Source organism: Microcaecilia unicolor, chromosome 8 (assembly GCF_901765095.1).
Source record: "Microcaecilia unicolor chromosome 8, aMicUni1.1, whole genome shotgun sequence".
Lineage (NCBI taxonomy): Eukaryota > Metazoa > Chordata > Amphibia > Gymnophiona > Siphonopidae > Microcaecilia > Microcaecilia unicolor.
Window position 1 is genome coordinate 34,638,639 of NC_044038.1, and position 23,764 is coordinate 34,662,402.

A 23,764-nucleotide genomic window follows, 5' to 3' on the forward strand; every position below is an offset into this window, starting at 1 on the left:
TCCCCCCCCCCCCCTCTCTCTCCCTCCCTCTTTACTCCACAATCCAGTATCCCTTTCGCTTTCCACGATTCTACAAGTGCTGATCACTCGGAGCTGCGCTGGCTGAGACGAGAGGGGCGTCAGTACAGCTCAGGCTGGAAGAAAGGAGCAGGAATAGAGAAGGAACAAGTACCGCCGGTCTCCCGCAGGGCTCCAGGTCCTGCCGGTGGGTCATGCAGCCGACGTCCAGGGCAGGCTGAACAGTCACCGGGACTTAACTCTTTCTGCCTTATGTTTGGCTCCTGACACATCTGAAAGCCAGGGAGAGAAATTTACCAAGAAATCATGAAGGGGACTCAGGCGATGTTCTGCTACTTCTTAACTGAGCTGGTGACTTTGGTGTGCTGGGCGCAGGGCAAAAGTGGGCATCTTGGTGGCATTGTGATGGTAGCTGGGGTCAATCATTCCAACCCCGGGGATCAGGGGGCTTCAGACAACCCTCCGAGTGCCGGGGGCTGCAGAGGATACTTTGATGTGATGGGGCAGTGGGACCCCCCTTTTAACTGCAGCTCGGGGGAATTCGTCTACTGCTGTGGTACGTGTGGCTTCAGGTTTTGCTGTAAGTTCGAACACGCGAGTTTGGATCAAAGTATATGTACAAACTATGACATGCCAGTCTGGATGAACGCTGGCAAGTCCCCCCCGAGGATCGATGATCCTCTTCACGACCCCACCAGGGATAAGACCAATCTGATCGTCTATATCATTTGTGGAGTTGTAGCTGTTATGGTCCTAGTGGGAATTTTCACCAAGTTAGGACTGGAGAAGGCACACCGACCTCAACGGGAAAACATGTCCAGGTAGGTCGTCAGAAAGAGCTATTTCTGTGCTCTCCCATCTTGTCTCAAATCAGCCAGAATCGCAAAGTTAACTTCTTCCCACATATTCAAGCAGGTGAATTGATCACAGGATTTACCTGTAGCCTGGTTCTTTCCATTTGACATAGGCAGACGTCTTGATGCTGCATTGCTGCCAATCATAACAGAGTTTAGTGAATTGTTTACAGGGAATATTTATGACAGGCTCAAGGGATCTTATGATTTTGTGAACTGTTGCTACCTTGCGAGACATTCTGCCACTTAACGCACTACAAGTAATGGAAATCATTTTCTCCCACCACCCACACGATGGTTTTAATAACTCACATCCCTCCTCTTTGGTCCCCCAGCCCCACTTGCCACCCCTCCCCACACTCACTTCAATTCGTCTGCTTTTTTTTTTTTTCTAATGCCTTCTTGATTTGCGCAGGTGAAGGGACAGAAAAGCTCAGAGAGGAAGGTGAGAGAACAAAAGGAAAAAAAAAAAAAAGCTCTGGCAAATCTGTTACCTGCAGTGTGGCACAACGTTGCCGTGCTTCGATTTCCCGAGGAAGCCCAAAACCTAGAGACGGATGATTTGGAGGCATTTGGCAACAAACCAAAACATTAAATGCTGTTACAGAGATAGCGATAGGTGCATTATATATATGCAAAGAACCATACGTGGTTTTTCTTGCTTAAGAACGTTCAGTGGACGTCACAATGGGGCACAATCTCTGGTTTTCTCTCCCCCCCCCTAAACTCCCTTAATTCTATGTATTCTATGTATTCTGCAAGAGAGGTTTGCCTGGCTTTCTGTAGGCAATGGCAACGAGCAGGGCTGACAGTTTCCCAGCCCCGCATGATTTCAGGTCTCACTGCAGCGCTCACACACTGTCAACCGCTTCTTCCCAGTAAAGAACACAACACACACAACCAACATTGCTTTAAGTTTTCAGTGTGACTGAATCATTATGCAAATCGGAACCACGGGAAAGTAAAACAGATGGGAAGAGACATTTGCAGATTAATGGAGCTCTAAGCCTTTTTTTTTTTTTTTATTTTGAAAGTATAAATCGATTCCAGTATCCGGGGTAACTTTGGAGATGGGTTGTGCAGTAAAAAAAAAAAAAAAAAAAAGACACTTGGTGTAACGCCAGCCGGACTGTGTGAAGGGTTTCTATCTCAGTCGGTGGTCGTTGTGACGAGAAGAAAGGCTGAAGCCTTTCCAAATAACAGTCCCCGAGCCTCGGCGGCTCAGGTCAAATAAATGTGGCCTGCCACTTTGCGTTTTCAGCCGTCTGCAAGTTTCAGCCTTTGCTCCACGGCTTTACTGGACAAAGCAAGCCAAGAGAAGGGAACTTGGCAGGTGCAACAGCACTGCATATCTGATTCTCTATTAGCAGCTGACTGTGTGCTACTACTAGTGGACAGTGCAATAATCTACATTAGCACATCTCCCAGAAAGGCTATTAAGGATGAAGAACTGTGCTTTGGTATATTGAGCACCTCATGTGCCTTTAGAATGGCCATTCTTTTACAGCAGTGCAGTTTTAACAGTAAGTTGATCTGTTCATGCCGAGTATATATACGTTTTTACCTACCTAAGTGCTGCAATTTTATTCTTTAATGTGTAAATGGTAGAAGTTATTGACTAGGACTGTGCCATGATTCTCTCTCTTCCTGTATATGCACATTTACACATACATTTATATATAGTTAAATGTCCACTGTGAGAGAACGTTCTTGAGAAATATCTATATTGCGTTAGAATAAAAGTGCCTACAGAGGAGGGGATGAGGAGGAGGAATAAGTACATAAGTAATGCCACACTGGGGAAAAGACCAAGGGTCCATTGAGCCCAGCATCCTGTCCACGACAGCGGCCAATCCAGGCCAAGGGCACCTGGCGAGCTTCCCAAACGTACAAACATTCTATACATGTTATTCCCGGAATTGTGGATTTTTCCTAAGTCCGTTTAGTAGTGGTTTATGGACTTGTCCTTTAGGAAACCGTCTAGCCCCTTTTTAAACTCTGCCGAGCTAACCGCCTTCACCACGCTCTCCGGCAACGAATTCCAGAGTTTAATTACGCGTTGGGTGAAGAAACATTTTCTCCGGTTTGTTTTAAATTTACTACACTGTATAGAAGGACAATAGGTAAAGACAGGTTTCTTAGCTGGAGCTTATTATGCAGGGTCAGAGGTCCTGAGGGGGGGGGGGGGAGAGTTCCTCTCTCTCCCCACCAGTAATTTAGTTTTCCTCCCTTCTTCTCACCTTGCTGGTAGGCCTATGACTTCTGCATTTGGCACAAAGGCCTCTCTCCCCACACACTGGCTCATCCACTTTTACTACTTATGCTAATAATAATGATATCCTTATTTTTATTTTATAGTGTTACTCAATGTACACAGTGTCCTACAGGTATGATAAGTCTCTTCCCCACACAGCTTATAGTCTAAGTGGATACCTGAAGCAATCCCCTGCTATTCCAGTACTGAGCCCACCAGAGAGTTCTGCCATTGAGTGTACAAATAGGAGGAAATATTTTTGTCATTCAAGGAATAGCTAAGCTCTGGAACTTGTGTCCAGAGGATATGGTAACAGCATTTAGTGTATCTGGGTTTAAAAAAGGTTTGGACAAGTTCCTGGAGGAAAGGTCCGTAGTCTGCTTTCGAGATAGTCATGGAGAAGCTTGGGTTTCTCCCAGGTACTTGTGACCTGAATTGGCCACTGTTGGAAACAGGATATGGGATAGATGGGCCATTGGTAAGGCTAATCTTATGTTCTTATGTACCTCAGTCCTGCTCTTCAGAGCTACCTTCAGCCCAAACACTTATACAGCTCTGCCAAAGCTCCTCGCTCTTGTCGCACAGCACCCTCTGCTATTCCAGTGCTAAGATTCTCACACCCATACATCTCTGCCAATACATCTCACTCCTGCCATGCAGTACCACCTGCTATTCTACTACAGAGACTCTCATACACATAATTTTGACATTGCACCTCACACCTGCTATTCCAGTACTGAGACATTCCCACACACTTGTGTCATTTCACCTTTAAGTGGGTACCTAAGGCAACAGGAAGCAAAGTGACTTGCCTAAGGACACAAGGAATACCAATAAGAGAAATAGGATTTTTTACTCTGACTTTTTTGTTCTTAGTCCATTGATCTAACCAGACAGGGAATTCTCTCATTAGATTTCTCCTTTTGTCAGAAGTCCAACATGCCTTATCAGCTAGATGCATCTTCACAGCTGGTTAGTTTTCTAACCTTCTATTTGTTTTGGTTTTTTTTTTTAATGAACAGAATCAGCACTTACATCGTATTGGAGGCAAGGTTTAGTTATATTTCCATTCATTGCATGGTATTTGTACATAGTTTGAAACAGCAAACGTCCCTCTAATCTCTTTCCTTGGGCATCTTTCTGCGAAAGGTACTGTTCCTGGCAGCTCCAGAAAATTTGAAATACAAAAGTCTGAATACAGACAATAACAATCTTCAGTTCATGTTTCAGTTTTCGTTTGGTGTGAAAGCAGGGCATCTTTGCGTTCACGGTGTACACTGAACACTTGCAGGACACAGGGATAGCATTTCGACTGTTCCATGGCAAAATCCTTGCCTGACCCCTTTCATATATTCCTTCCATGAAGCATATGTTCCTCCTAATCAAGAAATACACAAGGGTTAATCTCTCTGTTGAACAGCAATGATATAAACAACCTTCCACCCAGACCTTGCATTTCTGAACTTTAAAGGGGCTGGGGGACAGGGAGGGTAAATAATTACCTGCTAAAATTCAACAGCAGCCTCGAATTCTAATATCCCCAAGGCCAGTGATGCTTTCTGTTCAAATCAGCCCCCTTAAAAGCACAGGGGATGATGATGGTAGGCTGGCTGTGAGTCCAATTCCCCTTACTCTCTAATACCTGCATCTTATTTTAACAAATTATCCAGTTTCTCCCAGATTCTATGATATGGTGATTAAAGTTGCGTATGCAAATCGGTACACATAGCCGAGTTGCTCGCACAACTTAATTCATTAATTAGCCAATCATCACCAATAATTGGCTGCTAATGAGTAATTAATGGTGTTAATTGGGAGTTACACGCACATCCTTTTCTATAAGGATGTGCATGTAACTCCTATAGTGCGTAATTTCAAAGGGGCATGTTTAGGGGTGTTTTGGGGACATTCCTATGAGTTACATGCATTTTTATAGAATATGCCCAATCCACACCTAATTTAGGCGGCAGTATTTACATCAAATTTCAGCAGGCATAAATGTAGGCGACTTAAGTTAGGTGCGGGTTAAGCACTTAGGCATTATCCTATAAAGTGCGGCTAATCTTTATAGAATACCACTCCGATTTTTCTGTGCAATTTACTGCATATAGGGGTCCTTTTACTAAACTGAGCCAAAAAATGGCCTGCGCTGCTGTAGACGCGTGTATTGGACGTGCTCAGGTCCATTTTTCAGCACGCCTGCAAAAAAGGCCTGTTTTGGGGGGGCTGAAAATGGATGTGCGGCAAAATAAAAATCGGCACATGTCCATTTTGGACCTGAGACCTTACCGCCACCCATTGACCTAACGGTAAGGTCTAACGTGTGAACTGGGCGGTAATGGTCTGCGTGCGTACAATGCCGATGACTGCCCGGTTAGTACTGCCGGCACGCTTAGTGGACGGGCGTAAAAAAGGAAATTGCCACCCGGGCCAAGTGGTAGCTGGGCTGTAGTTCAAAATTGACATGCTTAGGACACGCGTGTGCGCCTATGCGGCTTAGTAAAAAGGGCCCCTTAGTCCTTTATGTATATAATTTACCAAACCTGACTTGATAACAACAAAGACAGCATAAATAGAAAAAAAAACTTACACGTAAAAAAAGTGCTCTTTACATAAAGGACCTTTTAAGATTCAGTCCACGAGAAAATAGAAACCAAGAAAATGAATGACAGGGGTATCATATTCTACAAAGCAAAGTCCAAATAATGAATGATCAGAACAGACTGCAGTGGATATCTGATTACACATCTTACAGCACATTCCAAAATTAAGAGGACTGTGAATGGCCTCCCTCTGCCTCCGTGGGCTGCTGAACTGTCTTAGAATCAATAAATGCTTTCAAGTGGGATGAATCAAAAATATGTATCTTATAAACATTTGCAGGAATGACTAAGAAACATTTGTGCTCCAACATCAATAAGTCCTTGCCATAAAGCATGAACACATTTTCTTGCACTCTTGGACTACTTGTAGAAACATTTGGATAGATCCATATTCTTTATCTCAGAAACCATTTGATGGAAAAATACATGAAGAACCAGGCTCTTATCTTGTTTGAACAGAAGGGCCACTAATACAGGTCTAATCTCTTCACTAAGAGACCTTCCAATAAAACCATTAAGGTCCAAATTGTTCATAGATAGTTGAGGCACTTCAATTCTTTGTGTAACTCCTCTGGTTGCTTTTCATTTCACCTGTAGAAGGTAATAGATGCTATTCACTGGTGGAATATTTTTGGGAGCAATGCCAAGGGCTTCACTTAGATATCTATGAGGAAAGGCTAAAGCGGCTAGGGCTCTTCAGCTTGGAGAAAAGACAGCTGAGGGGAGATATGACAGAGGCCTATAAAATAATGAGTAGAGCGGAATGGGTAGACGTGAATTGCTTGTTTACTCTTTCCAAAAATACTAGGACTAGGGGGTACATAATAAAGCTACAAAGCAGTAAATTTAAAATGAATCTGAGAAAATATTTCTTCACTCAATGTGTAATTAAACTGTGGAATTTGTTGCCAGAGAATGTAATAAAAGCAGTTAGCTTAGTGGGGTTTAAAAAAAGGTTTGGCTAGCTTCCTAAAAGAAAAGTCCATAAGCCATTATTAAAATGGACTTGGGGAAAATTCACTGCTTATTTCTAGGATAAGCAGCATAAAATGTATTGTACTGTTTTGGGATCTTGCCAGGTACTTGCAACCTGGATTAGCCACTGTTGAAAACAGGATGCTGGGCTTGATGGACCTTCGGTCTGTCCCAGTATGGCAATACTTGTGTACTTATCTCTTAAGCATGTATCTAGCTGAGGTTGCAGGTGAAATGGAAATCTCTTCACCTTTTAAGGGGTGACTCAGGTGGACATGCTTGATCTGCATTGCCCTAACCCCACATACTGCTTGGATGACTTTTCTACTGAGGGATGCCCAGTAGGACAATTCATCCATATTACTGTGTGAAGGATAGCTGTTGCTCTGTTTGGACTTGTAGAGGATTGTTTGAGCTGTTTTTCATAATCTTCTTTCTAACCCTTTAAATAAAACATGACTTTAGTTTTACATAAGAAAATAAGAAATGCCATGCTGAGTCAGGACAGTGGTCCACTGAGCCCAGCATCTTGTCTCCGACAGTGGTCAGTCTGGGTCACTTTGAAATACGAAGCAAAACCCTTTCCATGTGGTTCACTCCCTGGAGACACCGGATCATGTCCATCTAAATAACAATTAATGGACTTATACTCTAGAAACTAATTCCAAACCTTTTTTTAAATTCATTTTTTAAATGTGACAAAATGACCAGACTTATTTGATCGCATCTTTTGCAACAAATTCCATAGTTTAATTGTAAGATGATTGAATACACGCTTTCTAGAATTCACGTTAAATCTAGTACTAATTAGTTTCGTGGAATGTCCCCTAGTCCTACTACCGCTGGAAAGAGGAAATAACCATCCCCTATCACAGTGAAATGCAAGCAAATATTTTCCATTCTATTGTCTAATTTTTGATGGAACGCTACCATGACAGTGAGTTATATCATTTAAAAGCTAAGAACTGGACCAGTAAGGTAAAAGAGAGAATACTAATACCCATGTTCCACAACTGCAAAATCCATTTCTCTGTTAAAGATAACTGGGAATCCATAGTATTTATTCATTTTATTTGTGACATTTTTATCCCACATTATCCCAAACAAGTTTCAGTTCAATATGGCTTACAATAAACAGTTTAGGATACTTAACAAAGAATGATGCATAAGAAAGTAATTTGTTGTTAGAATCCACATTTTACATTAAAGTATCATAAACATACTGGGGTAGCTATGGATGTTTAACATTTAGAAAATCTATTATGAATGAGAAATTGTACATGAAGCAAAGAGAAAGTTAATGGTAAATAGAGTAATAACCAATTCAGGTAATAATTAGTTGTTTGAGATATGGTTGTTCTTTGCGAGGGTTTGTTTGAATAGGAAGTTAACGATTTGAGGATTTTGCGGAATCTAGTGGAAATTGTTCTCGGTCATGTTGATGACTGTGAAGTAGGAATGCAGATGGGAGTATTCATTTAAGTTCAGTTTTGAACAATGCACTGCTAATCATAGTGCAAGCATTAATTCCTAAATTAAATGTTTGAATGCCCTGGGCAGATCAGGTTCGGTCTAGCTGGTGTTGACATTAGCAGTTTAGTTGGGATCCCAAACTCAACTATACTACCTTTAAAACTAAAAATTGAAAACAGAAACGGAGTAAAAATGTAGCTGAGCTGCCTGCTTTGCAACTCAGTCACAAGACAAAAATAATTCACCTGGTCAAGGGGGTTTACAAAATGCAGTATGAAGAGAAGTATTACTCTGTTGCTTCCAGGTTCATATTCATATTGTAATTACAGAACACAAAGGAGACAGTGATTGTAGGGTTTATGGTCACATTAAATAAAAAAGTTAAATAAGATAAGCTGTTATCCTACTTAGATGCCTCAGTTATGCCACTTCTCCCTTCTACCTCTAATGATCATAAGGACTTGATTGTAATCACATTCTAGAATCCTCAAAGTTTGACTTGGAGAGAAATCACTGCCTGCCTAATTTGATTTGGCCATATAAGCGTACATGTCAGGGTGACAGGCATTTATTGGTTCAAGGTTATAAGTGACACGAATTTCCTGGAGCTCACTGTACTCAAATTTGGAAACGTTTGTGATGAATAACATTTTGCAGGGTGGCAATTGGAAACAAATAATCAAAGTTTATGTTGAAGAAAATTGTTGGTTGGAGGGGTTGTACATCTTGGGAGGTCATTCAACCCCCTTTATAATATTTTTAAAAGGCATTTGATATACTGCCTTTCTGTGGTACAATAAAAGTGGTTTTCATATTATATGCAGGTACATTTCTGTCCTTATTGGTCTTACAATCTAAGTTTTTGTACCTGGGGCAATGGTGAGTTAAGTGACTTGCCCAGGGTCACAAGGAGCTGCAGTGGGATTCAAACCCAGTTCCCCTGGTTCTCAGTCCACTGCACTAACCAATGACTTGCCCAGGGTCACAAGGAGCTGCAGTGGGATTCAAACCCAGTTCTCATTAATCTGTATAATTTAGTCCTACTCACTGACTCCTATCCTTTTTACCAGTTACTAATCCATAATAGGTTAGTAAGCAGTGTCCTATCATGAACTGAAAACTGGTTAGATCAGGAGTGTCTCTGTTGCATTCTGCTTACAAGGAAACAGGAAGTTACATCAGGAGACAGGACGCAGAAGAAGTCCTCGGACTGGCCAGAACAGGCAACCTGTCTTCTCAACTACAAGTAAAAATATTCAAATTGTAACCACCACCTCAGGAAAAGCACATACACTCCTTCCAGTGCTGGACACTTTGTTTAAATCAGATGGGCTTTTGTTTGTGTGGTGACTCCACAGGATATGGAGACCACTAGTCTCGAGCATTTTTATTTTGGATAACAAGAGCCACCAAAGGCGGCCCTTGCCCTAGAACCTATTTTCAAATAAGGCCAGACACTTTGTGAAATAACATAAAACCCTGCAAAATGACACCCAAAACCTATACTGAAAACTTACAACACTATAACAGCCCTAACCCACCTATGAAAAGATAGTGCTACAAATATTACACTGGGCCCTAGAGCACTGTTTTCCTAGGTGGTCCTGAAGTACCCCCTTGCCATTCAGGTTTTCAGGCTATCCACAATGAATTTGCATGTAATGGAGGCAGTATATACAAATCAATTTCATGCATATTTATTGTGGATAGCCTGAAAACCTGACTGGCAAGGGGGTACTCCAGGACCAACTTGGGAAACACTGCCCTTGAACACCAAACTTACCACACCATAACAGCCCTAACCCACCTATGAAAAGGCAGTGCTATATATATATATTACACTGGGCTCTGGAGCATCAATATACCTACTATTGGGAAACTGGAACGTGCTGCACTGTTACACATTCCTACATAGAAACTACATGCTAGCAGAATCCTTCATTTTAGTTGCACATGCAGAACATGGACAGACCCTCACCTAATACAGAACAGGGAGCCACAAAAAATACAACATACAGACTAAAGTTGAAATAGAGACCCCCTCCACTCTGCCCAAGAAAGCCAGACTCAGTGCAATACTGGTAAAAGAGAAACAGAAATGCATTTTCTTCTGCACTTTGTAAAATAAAAGTAGAAAAAAAGAAAAAAAATGTACATTTTACAAAGCAGGTACATCTCAGTCCTTGTGACTCTGGGCAAGTCACTTAACCCTCCATTGCCCCATGTAAGCCGCATTGAGCCTGCCATGAGTGGGAAAGCGCAGGGTACAAATGTAACAAAAATAAAATAGATACTATTGGAGATTCTACATGGAATGTTGCTACTATTGGAGATTCTACATGGAATGTTGCTATTCCACTAGCAACATTCCATGTAGATGGCTGCGCAGGCTTCTGTTTCTGTGAGTCTGACGTCCTGCACGTACGTGCAGGACATCAGACTCACAGAAGCAGAAGCCTGCACGGCTACATTGGTGATCTGCAAGGGCCGACTTCAATCTCAAATAGTAGCAACAGTGGAGGAGTGGCCTAGTGGTTAGGGTGGTGGACTTTGGTCCTGAGGAACTGAGTTTGATTCCCACTTCAGGCACAGGCAGCTCCTTGTGACTCTGGGCAAGTCACTTAACCCTCCATTGCCCCATGTAAGCCGCATTGAGCCTGCCATGAGTGGGAAAGCGCGAGGTACAAATGTAACAAAAAAAAAAAGTACTACATAAACATTTTTTTTCTTTTCTACCTTTGTTGTCTGGGAATTTAATTTTCTAATTGGGCTGGTCCCAATCATTTTTTTCCATGTTACATGAGTCAGTCTTCCAAATTCTTTTCCAGGTTGGCCTTTCCATTTCTTCTTTCACCTCTTGTCTTCTTCCTTTCCTTGTCTACATCTGTCTGACATTGATCTCTCATTTTATGTCCCCACTATCAAATAGCTGTGTACCTCTGTATTTTTTTTCCTGAACAGCTGACTTAGAACATAAGAACCTAAGAGTAGCTATACTGGGTCAGACCAATGGTCCATCTAGCCCAGTATCCTGTTTCCAACAGTGGCCAAGCTAGGTCACAAGTTCTGGCAGAAACCCAAATCGTGGCAACATTCCATGCTACAAATCCCAGGGCAAGCAGTTGCTTCCCATGTCTGTCTCAATAGCAGACTATGGACTTTCCCTGCAGGAACTTGTCCAAACCTTTTTTAAACCCAGATACGCTAACCGCTGTTACCACATCCTCCGGCAAAGAGTTCCAGAGCTGGTGTTATAAAGATGGAATATAATGAATTATTAAATGGAAGTAAAATTAAATTAAACTCTCCTTTCATTGGGGCACATGGACTCACATCTTCACCTCATCTGTTAAAAATAAATATTTTGTCTCATGAAAATGTCTTCTGTTTAAATATAACTAAATGGGCTATAAGCACCTAATGCATTCCATTGGCTTTCTTATATTTTGTTCTTGTGATGACTTTTACTCTGCCAAAACTGAAAACTCTTCTATCTGGTCAATAATAAAAGGAGCTCATTGTATTCACCCTAAAAGGTTGTCTTATGGCTGTACAAGAGGAATCGTGATGTTGAATAAATACGTGTATGTTTGTGTCCCTAGTCATGAATCCAAAGTTTATATAAGCCTTTCAAGAAAGGAAAAGTCCATAGACCATTATTAAATGGACTTGGGGAAAATCCACTATTTCTGGGATAAACAATATAAAATATTTTGTACTTTTTGGGGATCTTGCCAGGTATTTGTGACCTGGATTGGCCACTGTTGGAAACAGGATGCTGGGCTTGATGGACCTTTGGTCTTTCCCAGTATGGCAATACTTATGTACATGGTATGGCCGCATTTTCACTATGGTAATACTAGAGCCCAACTATGGAATAAGTTATTTTGAGTTAGTCTTCACTGGACCAAACATGCTTTCTTTGTGCCATCACTATAGAATTCATGGGAGCATGTACATGGACGTGTCTGAAACATTTGACAAAGTTGAGATTAGCATATATACCCAACTGGGATTTAAAAGTCTGTCCTTTAATGATGCTGCATGTTCAGAAATATTCAAATATTATCACATGCACACACCCGAACAGGCGTCCATACACACACATTGTAAAACAACAACTTCTGCAGATTACATCCAAAACTTATTTTTTATTTTCTCATTTTCATCTTCCAAAATTCTAGACAGCAGATGTACAGATCAGCAGGACCCAAAGCAGTCCAAAACAAACAAAGTCAGAAACTATACCCAGTTGTTCAACAGCCCTTAGGATTCACCTTTGGGTTTAAAAAGCAAAACCATGTGCATGTAAGGACTGAATATACAAATTAAAACAAAGTTTAAAGCAAATGCCCTTAATATGTAATACTTAGTAGCAATAATGAAACAATGATGGAATATTCAGTAGTATGCAGCCTGAGCCAACAGATTTATTTTCCACTGAACATAATTAACTTCGAATGAACTTGGCAGCTAATAGTATGCTGAACTGGACAATGTTGGCACATTTAGACTGACTGGACAGAACTTCTGCATGAAGGATACCCTGCCCTCATTATTCAATACCTCTCTGTGAAATTGTAGTAATAAAAAAGGCAAGTGCATTTTTATAATATACCACTTCTACCAACACCTTTGCAAATTATCTCCCACAGCTTATTTGTTGTTAGAGGTAAGAGACTTCAGATTCCCGGTGAGATATCATTCCTTCTTGAAAAACACCAGTCTGCTGTGCCGCTGGTTGTCACATCACCAGTGCGGTAACCAGCAGGAATCCTCATGAGTCCTTATTCCTCTATACAATGCTAATATCCTGTTTTATACTTTTATATATATATATTTTAGTGGAAATTAGCACATCTTATTTGGGTGTTTTCATTGGGCATTTTCTGGTAGGTTCAAACCTACTAAGAATGCTGGCTCCTCCTACATTCCAATGTCTTGATTTTGTGCGTTTTTCACTTGGACTTTTTCTGAAAATGGACCACAAAGTTAAACACACAGAGCACAAAAACATCTAGCAAATAGCCATTAAAAAAAAAAAAGACATTTTTCTGTTTCGAAAATGGCTATATTCCCCACTTGAATTTTGGACATTTTAAGCAAAACATCCAAAGTTGGACTTAGACGTCATATCAAAAATGCCCCTCTGTGCTGTAGCCATAATAATAAAACCACTCTTCAGATTATGTTCATGTGTTTCAGGATTGCATCTTATATATGGTAACTGTCTATATGTGACTGGCATGGTGGCAGATTGCCAACTGTTCTATTTGTGATGCTAGTATTTAATAATGGAGGAGGGTAACCTGCACAGAGTGGTGGGTATGGATCTGGCCCCTTTGTTGGGCAGATTGGATGGACCATGCAGGTCTTTATCTGCCCTCATCTACTATGTCGTTATGCAATTATTGTTTCATATAGGACTAGGGAGACACGCCAAGAAACCAATTTAAACCAAATTTGAGAAATTCCTTTTCCCAGTTATGTACAGCTGAACTGTGGAGTTTGTTGCTGGAGGATGTGGTCACATTTGGCAGTACAGCTATTTTTAAAACAAGATTTGGGCACATTTCTCGAGGAGGGATCCATGAACAATTATTAACCAGGTAGACCTGACGATTGCCAGAGCGAATTGATCTCTCCATTAACAACTGCTTGGAAACTTAGACAGAATGTTGGGCTCAACTGAACACTATTCTGATCTAGCACGACACTTCTCATATTCTTGTAAATCACATTATTCATTGCCTGATATGTATCCCCTGCTGTGTGCCTGCATAGTCTGGGATATCAGCATGGAAGGAATCGGACATGAAGTCAAGACGTTACTCACACGTCAACTCTACAAAGATCAGTTTTTGTGCATTTCAAACAATTGAAAAAGCGCTATTAATTTCATTTTGATATATCTGCCTATGCAGGAGCTGCTGTCAAGATTATGCTGCTGAACATTTGTCCGATTAAGCTGTGGATAGATAAGCACTTGCATATTGTATATATAATAATTCATTATAAAATCCTTTCCAACCATCTCTGTCAGCTTCCACTGCACAGCAAATGTGCTTTAGTAAATCCTCAAGTTTTAATCTCTCCTATAATGAGAAACAAAGGAATTTAAACTTAGAAATCAGCTCATCAGTATACCGCAAATCATGCATATACATGGATTCTTGGATTCGTTGAATGATTGCAACTTTTGCTATTATTTTAATGGAGTTCCTTTCCTTTTATTCTTTTTAATTACTTGTGAACCTCTTTGACTTGTCCCACAAATTAAGCAGTATATCAAAATTTTAATAAATGATAAAACATATATAAATGTTAAATTTAAGATATTTTCTGCAAATATGTTGTACTATTTTACATAATTTGACATAAAATAACTGTTTTGTCCTTATAAGATCAGTTTCATGGCTATATAATCACTTCTAAAGAGGATCAAACAAGTGCAGCCCCATTTCAGAAACGGACCGTAGAAGTCAGAATTGAGATGTCCACGTTAGAATGTTTCAAGTTTCACTAGTACATTAGAACTAAATCTGCGTGGGAGAGTGGTAAGATGGCGACCTGAAGTTTGTATGCCCAACGGCCCAGCTGCCCTCTGAAGTTTCATCTTTTTTACGTAAATTTCCTCTCTGCAATTGCAGTTACCTTAACTGAGAGGAAGGGGACAACCGGCAGTCAGCCGCCGATGGCCAGCGTTTTGTCCCCTGAGCAGCAAGTGCGGGACTGCTGCGCGACGAACTGCCCATAGATGAAAGGGTTGGCGAGTCCTTTGATTAGCGCTGGTGAAGGAGCGTTGACGCTCTTGGACCTGGAAAAAACAACTCCATTGCTTCCAAATTATTCAACCACCATGTCCAAAGGAGTGGAGGAGTGAGTTAGAGGCATATGCTGAAATGGAGGACGTTTACTGCAGAACCCAAATTGGCGGAACCACTCCTAAACACCTAAGAGAAATCAACTTGGAGTTTTTGGCTCCCGAGGAGGTTACATTGAATACCATCTGGAAGGCGCTTCGGGACCTAACGGTGGCAGTAAATAATTTTGTTTCAGATATAATTTTATTAGAGAGTTACATGGACAATTTAACTGAACCCTTTGAGAGTGAAAATTTGATATAACAAATGATTCTACATGAGCAAGAAGTGGTTATGATTTTGAAAATGATAATAGACCAGAAACTTTGAATAATAAAATGAATATTATTATAGATGATTAATATCGAGATTATTGTTCTTCCCAGAGTTCCGGGTATGACTCCTAAAGTTTTCCTCAGAAATATTTCCTCAATTATTACTTTAAAAGGAGTGAAGCCTGTGAAAACTGGGATTACTTTAATCAGTGGGATTTGAATTACAGACTTAAGTATATGTACTGTTTAATAACTTCTGGTTTTTAAAAGAGAAAGAATGTAATCAGATGTATTATTTCTAACTAATATTGGACAATAAGTATGTTTTCAATGAAATGATTTGACTATACGCCGTATTTGGCCTTGAAGAAGCCAACCAGATGATCAATGTGGAATAATGAATTAGATGAGTAATATCTGGGGATAATCAGGTTAATACCACGTTTTTTTTTTTCTGTTTACTGTTTAATTGATCTCCTTATCTTGTTTCACTCTCCCTATTTAGTGGTCTAAGGAAGAGAATAGAATTACCTGACTGAAATAATTGCTATATATTACTTTCTTTGTATTTCCGGCAAGTTGTTTTATCACTTGTAAAAATTTAAATGGTTATAAATAAAAAATAAAAAAAAAGAACTAAATCTGCTGATGTAGAGGCTGCTGTAAAATACAGGAGAAATGGATGTTTATGTGCTGAATATGTGCGGTATAAACATGCATTTTAGAAAAGAAACAGAGAAAATTTCAACAGGTTGAAAACCAACACGTATAAGTTTATCTTTACCAGTTTAAAAATATAAATGTGTATTTTTCTTACACTGCCACAGAGACTGGTTTGGCTTTTTTGGGGGGAGGGGAGACAAAAACCACTGGGGAATTAAAGGGGCAACATTCCCTAATCCCTCCAGTGGAGTGCTGCTCAATACAGCAGTTTGTCAAAATCTAAGGGGCCCTTTTACTAAGCTGTATAAGCATCTACGCGCACCCAATGCATGCCAAAATGGAGTTACTGCCCGACTTTTGTGGTAATTTCATTTTTGGCGCACATCCGATACATGCGTCTGAAAAATATTGTTTATTTTTGGACGCATTTAACAGACACGCGCCAAGTGGCATTTGACGCGCGTAGGTCATTACCGCCTGGATTCTTTACCGCTAGGTTAATGGCTGGCAGTAAGTTTCCAGACCCAAAATGGACGCACAGCAATTTTGATTTTGCCGCATGTCCATTTTCGGCAAAAAAAGAGAGGCCTTTTTCACAGGCGCGCTGAAAAATGGATTGGCACGTGCCCAAAACCCATGCCTACGCTACCAGAAGCCATTTTTCAGTGCATCTTAATAAAAGGACCCCTAAATGTGCTTGGAAGCTAGTGCAAATCCTGACATTGATCTTTTAGATCATCAACATTTATTCCGCTTCTGAAGTGAGGAATAAATGTGTATCTTCTAGGCGTGCATGCCCTAGTCCATCCCAGAACAAATCTTGACCACACCCCTTGCCATTTGCATGCACTTGGATTTTTGATGTACATATCCTAGCTTTGTAAAATGAGAACTTAGACATTTTATGCAATACTGGTTCATGCACGTCTGAAGCATGAGCAGCTTAACATGACTGCTACTATCAAAAGCCTCATATATCTTCAATTCACAAATCAGAAATTACCATGGTTGGGTTCAGGTGGGCTAGGGTCAAGCCCTACCCAAAACTGTGGCAGTCTTGCTGTGGCTGACAGGGATCCCCAGGCTCTACCAGCTGAAGACTTCCTCCCCCTTTGGCAGATATTGCTTTTTTCTAAGTGGCAGCTGGCAGCACTGTCCCCAAGCTGACACTAACATTGACAGTGTCCCCCCCGTCCCCACGCATGCTTATTTTTCATGCATCTGCAAAATCTGAGTGTGCACAGCCTGCTGGCTGCAGCAGTGGCCTGGGAGCATTGCTGCTGACCGCAACTTAGAAGAAGCTTAGGCCATCAAAGGGGGAGACAGTCTTCAGCTGGCAGGGCTTGAGAATCCCTGCCAGTTCAGATATTTATATTTTGAGGGAGAGGGGCAAACGTTGGGTGTGTAGAGCAGAGAAAAGAGGGCTGAAAGAACTTTTTGTCCACTCACCTTGGGCTCAGGCTGTCTGGCTATGCACTGCATACTGTGAAACTGATCCTCCCCTCCGCCTGAGGGTCCTCGGGATCTCCCCTTCACCCTTGCTGTCCAACCTCCTGGTTCACTGCAGTCCACAGGGCAGGGCTCAAAGAAATCAACTTCAAAGCAAACTTAACAAGTTCTTTATTTTCCTTGGGATCCAACAGTCCAGCAGTGCAAAAAGACACAATACTTGAATCAACAAAAAACCTCACAATTCCCCCTGTTGCTCCTCTCAGGGGTACAAACACAGCAAGAAAAAAAAACAAAACGTTTAACTCCCAGGCTTCCAGCACCCAGCTGGGCTCCTTTTAGACAGTTTTATAGCCCTGGGTCTTCTTTCTCCCCCCCTCTCCCTTGGGAGGGGGCAAAACACTGCAAGCAGTTCCAAAAAAACCAAACAAACACAGTTCTTGAGGCTTCAGCACACAGCTCAAACCCCTTCAGCTTCTTTTAGGCTTTTTAGCCACAGTTCACACTCCACCTTCTTCCTGCTGGGCTCAGCCCACTCCGAGAAAATCTCTCATCCCTCTTCAACTAGAACTCTTTAAACTCAAAGTTCATTCACAGCCTGCGCTCTGGAAAATGAAAAGGCCCCACCCATCTGGGTCACTCTCTCTAAGCACTGACCCATTCTCCCACATGACCTTTCCTCTTTCCTCTCTTAGCCCAGTTACCATACCATGAAGTTACCTGGTCCCTTATTTTGTTACCTAAGAAGTGAGCCCAGGCTGAGAGGTCCATAGGCTCTTCCTCGCTCTCCTCTCTTTCTCTCTGTCCAGCTTCTTGATACTCCATGGGCTCCCCGTCCCACCCACTTTGCAGCTGTTCCTCTTTCCCTTGATTACCCTGCAGGGGCACCACCCTTTCCTTGTTAGAGTTCTCCCCCTGTTCCTGCTGGGGAAGGTAATCTCTGTTCCAGGCTTTTCCCCGAGGTTGCTGGGAAATGTAGTCTCTTCCTCTCCTCCATTTTACAGGGGTCATGAACCTTTCTCTGCTCTCTCTCGGGGGATGCTGGGTAATGTAGTCTTTTTCCCTCCACCCTTTTCTAGGGGGCATTACGACTTCTCTCGCTCTCTGGGGATGGAATGGAGGCAAGGCTCTGTTCTGCCTATGTCTGCTCGTGAGCTGCCTCCCGTCTTCCTCTTCCACTTCCCCCTTATCTACCCTCAGGTCCTCTCCTTCACAATACTGCATGCTACCTTTCCAATTGCAGGATGGAACATAAAAGAATATACCAGGGGGGGGGGGGGGGGGGGGACTGTGGGGCAGACAAAGAGCAGGCTGCCTGGCAAGGAATCAACAGTGATGGACCCAAAACAGAAAACCATGGAAGAAAATGACATTATAAATTTCAATACGTTGTCTCTCTCTTTCTCTCAGACCGTGTCATTTTCTACAAAGCCATCACCTGGAAAATAGAAACATTTCTTGATGTGCTTATTGAAAGTGTTCATTCACAATAGGCTTATACATGGGGGAAAAACCCCTTTTGATTAGTTTCTGTTTATTTCATTTTTGTTTCGTTTTGGTCATTCAGCAAGCACAAGATTGTTTTAGTGGCATTTAAGGGGGAGGGGGAGGGAAATTGTTGTTTCATTTCTTATTTATTTAATACATTTATATCCCACACTTTCCCGCTAATTGCAGGCTCAATGTGGCTTACAGAAAACTGTAGTAAGGCTACAGTGCATGAAGTACAATTATACAATAAGTAATGTAATAAATATCATTTAAAACAACAATATGCAAAAAGATAATCTATATACTCAAATTATATAATTTTTCTTATTGCACTGTAGCCTTACTACAGATCTTATGTAAGCCACTTTGAGCCTACATTCAGTGGGAAAAATGTGGGATATAAATGTAATAATAAATACATAAATAATCAACACGGGCTACTGTAAAGTTGGGTTATTTTAGCACAGGGTCTCATTGCCTAAAATGGGAATCCTGTGGTAAAATAACCCCACTTAACAGTAGCTCATGTTGATAACTTCCCCCTAAACCTAAATGCCCAGCCCTGTACAAAACAATATTTCAATTTTTAAAAACATTTCAGACAGTTAACAGCAATAAAGAAAACAACAAATATCATTATTGTTTCCCTTGCCATTTCTAAATAACAGCACATTCTCAATCATAATCTGGAGTCTATGTAGTGGAGTGATACTATCGGTCATTTCGCCCCTTTATCTGTATCCTCAGGCTCTGAGATTTCCTCTTTCCCATCCCCTAGCAAAGGCAAACAATGCCACATAGTGAGACTGCAGTGCAGAAGCTCTGTGCATGGGTGTTTCTTTTTACATGAAAGGGAAAGGGGATAAGACTTGATATACCTCCCTTTCTGTGGTTACAATCAAAGCGGTTTACATATTATATACAGGTACTTATTTTGTACCTGGGGCAATGGAGGGTTGAGTGACTTGCCCAGAGTCACAAGGAGCTGCAGTGGGAATTAAACTCAGTTCCCCAGGATCAAAGTCCACTGCACTAACCACTAGGCTACTCCTCCACTCATTCCACCAATAAGAGCCAACCTCATCAGTGATGTCACAATGGCTTGATTGCCCGATACTTGGCTCACTTCTGATATTGTGATGTCATAAGGGAAAGGGGGAAAGGGAAAGGGGACTTGATATACTGCCTTTCTGAGGTTTTTGCAACTACATTCAAAGCGGTTTACATATATGCAGGTACTTATTTTGTACCAGGGGCAATGGAGGGTTGAGTGACTTGCCCAGAGTCACAAGGAGCTGCAGTGGGAATTAAACTCAGTTCCCCAGGATCAAAGTCCACTGCACTAACCACTAGGCTACGCCTCCACTCCTAAGATTTGTAGGAGTCCTCTGGTATGATTCTAACATCAAAACGTTTTGTTTCTGGGAGTTCAAAGCGGGCTTAGTAACTTCCTTAAGGCAGTGATGAGTGATACTCTCAGAAGCATTTGTAGAAATGATGTCAATAGCCATGGTATGATTCACTATTACAGTGCAGAAAGTAAAACAAGAAGAAAATATGTATGTATTAGTAAGAGGTATATTATTATTTATTATTTGTTGCATTTGCATCCCACATTTTCCCACCTATTTGCAGGCTCAATGTGGCTTACATTGTTCCGTCATGGCGATCGCCATTTCCGGAGTGAGAGATGCAAGTGGTATTACATAAGAGATCATGATAGATTAAACAGAAGTATAAAGAGTTCATATTCGAAATTAGAGATAAAGTGGTATTGCGTTAGAGTTCGTTCGTGGTAGAGTAGACTTTGGTAGTCAAGTACAGAGAGTTGGGATTTTTCTAGTTCAGGCTTGAATTTTGTTGCCTGGTAGTTAGGCTGTATCATTGTGGTTTGCCTTTTTGAACAGGCTGGTCTTCAGTGATCTCCGAAAGTTAGTAAGGTCACGTATTTTTCTCACGGCAAGTGATAAAGCATTCCATAGCTGCGTGCTTATGTAGGGGAAGCTGGATGCATATGTTGATTTATATTTTAGACCTTTGCAGCTAGGATAGTGGAGATTCAGGAATGTGCGTGCTGATCTTTTAGTGTAACTAAAGTAATAGGGATCATATCCATATATAATTTGCTTTCAATGTAGCCACCCATTTATTTCTACCAATAACTTTGTCCTACAAATCCTGCCTGTCTGTGGGGCCCTTTTACCAAACAGTGCTAAAAAATGGCCTTTGCATGCCAGAGTGGAGGAGTAGCCTAGTGGTTAGTGCAGCAGATTCTGATCCTGGGGAACTGGGTTTGATTCCCACTGCAGCTCCTTGTGACTGTGGGCAAGTCACTTAACCCTCCATTGCCCCTGTTACAAATAAGTACCTGAATATATGTAAACCACTTTGAATGTAGTTGCAAAAAACTCAGAAAGGCGGTATATCAAGTCCCATTTCCCTTTCCCTTTCCCTTATGACATCACAATATCAGAAGTGAGCCAAGTATCCGGCAATCAAGCCATTGTGACATCACTGATGAGGTTGGCTCTTATTGGTGGAATGAGTGGAGGAGTAGCCTAGTGGTTAGTGCATTGGACTTTGATCCTGGGGAACTGAGTTTGATTCCCACTGCAGCTCCTTGTGACTGTGGGCAAGTCACTTAACCCTCCATTGCCCCAGGTACAAATAAGTACCTGTATATACTATGTAAACCACCTTGAATGTAGTTTAAAACAACAACAACAACAACAGAGAAAGGCAGTATATCAAGCCCCATTCCCTTACTGGGATATTTCCCATGTACTAAGGCCATTTTTACCACTGGAGTAAATTGGCTGAATTTTCTATTTTTTTTTTAAATTTGCCATTAGTGTATGGCCATTAGTGTTTGAACCTCTACTGCCATCCATGATATAGGCAGTAAGGGCTCATGTGCTAAGCACGTGCTAATTGGATAGTGAGTGGAATTGTGGTTGTGCTGAGTAGCACAGAATATGCCAGGTCTCCACCAGGGCCGTGCCTAGGGTCTCTGGCGCCCCCCTGCAGACTATCAGTTGGCGCCCCCCCCCCATGAAAATGATCACCCCCCCCCATGAAAATGATCGCTCACCACTTGCCACACTGAAAGGAATTGTCAGCAATATTCTTAGAAACAAATTGCTATACATTGCAAAATAAGATAGCAGATGTAAATTCTCAAAGTGGACATATTCCAAACACTAAAATGAAAATAAAATGATTTTTTTCTACCTTTGTTGTCTGGTGACTTTCTTTTTCTGATCATGCTGGCCCAGTATCTGATTCTGCTGCTATCTGTCCTCTTAACTCCGTTTCCAGGGCTTCCTTTCCATTTATTTCTTTACTTTTCTCCTTTCTTCTTCATTTCTTGCTCTATATCCATTTCCAGCAATTTCTCCTCTCTCCCTGGGTCCTGCCCTCCCATCCATGTCCATTCTTGTCCCTCTCTGCCCTTCCCTCCTCCATCCATAGCCAGCAATCCTCCTCTCTCCCCTCCATTTCCAGCAATTTGTCCTCTCCCTGGGCCCCCATATCCATCCTTGTCCCTCTCTGCCCTTCCCTCCTCCATCCATAGCCAGCAATCCTTTCTCCCCTCCCCTTCCAGCAATTTGTCCTCTCCCTGGGCCCCCATGTCCATCCTTGTCCCTCTCTGCCCTTCCCTCCTCCATCCATAGCCAGCAATCCTCTCTCCCCTCCCCTTCCAGCAATTTGTCCTCTCCCTGGGCCCTGCCCTCCCATCCATGCCTCTTTGCCCTCCCATCCATTCAGGGTCTGCCCTCCCTCTCACTCCCCATTCCATCCAGGATCTATCCCCCCTCTCTCACTGCCCCCTCTTTTCGGCTCCCAGTTCCCACCTGCGGCTGCCCCTAGTTCCAGATCCATTGATTCTCCCATCCACCCCTGCCCCAGGCTTGACCCCATTCTCCCTCCTGCTCACTTTTCAGACCCCAGTTCCAGCTCCATGCCCCTTCTCCCATCTGTCTCCCACCCAGTCCTTTCTGCCCATCCGAGTCCCCCTCACCCCATCTGTCTCCCACCCAGTCCCTTCTGCTATCCAAGTGCCCCCCACCCTCACCCCATCTGTCTCCCACCCAGTCCCTTCTGCTATCCGAGTCCCCCCCCCACCTTCACGGTCACCCCATCTGTCCCCCACCCTCACCCTGCCTCGTCTTCTCCCTGCCACCCGTCTTTAAAAATAAATTGCCAATGCCGACGCGATAGCGAGCGCAGCACCTCGTGTGCAAGTAAAAGAAGCGAATCCGATCATCTCATTGGGCCTTCCTTCACTGTCCCGCCCTAGAGGAAATAGGAAGTTGCGTCAGAGGAGGGCGGGGCAGTGAGGGAAGGCCCAATGAGATGATCGGATCCGCTTCTTTTACTTGCACACAAGGTGCTGCGCTCGCTCGGCAAATAAATTTAAAGGGCTGGTGCGGGAGGGGGGGTGCCAGGATCATGAAGAGCAGCGGGAGCGGCGGCACCCCCCTCTCTGGTGCCAAAAGATTTAAAGTCCTCGGCGGGGCGAGGGTAAGCACCGCGGCGGCGCCCTCCAAAGGTGGGCGCCCCCCTGCGGCACTTACCTCGCTTACCGCATCGGCACGGCCCTGGTCTCCACCCCAAGCGCCAATAAAGAAAGTTTATTTGTTTTAGCGCATGTGTACTCACGCACATCCCTAAATTACTGCAGGGTGCCTCAGCACGCCCCACGGTACACCATTTTTTGCTGCAGTAAGCATGCGTTAGTGCTTACTGCAGGTTTGTAAAAGGACCCTTGCCACTATTTTGTTTTACTCTGTCTGAGTCATGTATACCGACCGTTATTCCTAATAGGATTCATAGCGGTTCACGA

The 23,764-nt window shown here is 42.4% G+C and overlaps 1 protein-coding gene across 1 annotated transcript in view; it reads left to right on the forward strand.

Annotated features, from left to right (window-relative positions):
• The first annotated feature begins 324 nt into the window (after positions 1-324).
• Positions 325-23,764, forward strand: part of SHISA9 (shisa family member 9) — a 474,001-nt gene continuing 450,561 nt past the window's right edge. The window contains exon 1 of the mRNA XM_030212237.1: positions 325-839. Coding sequence (XP_030068097.1) covers positions 325-839 — 515 coding nt within the window. The remainder of the gene's footprint in view (positions 840-23,764) is intronic.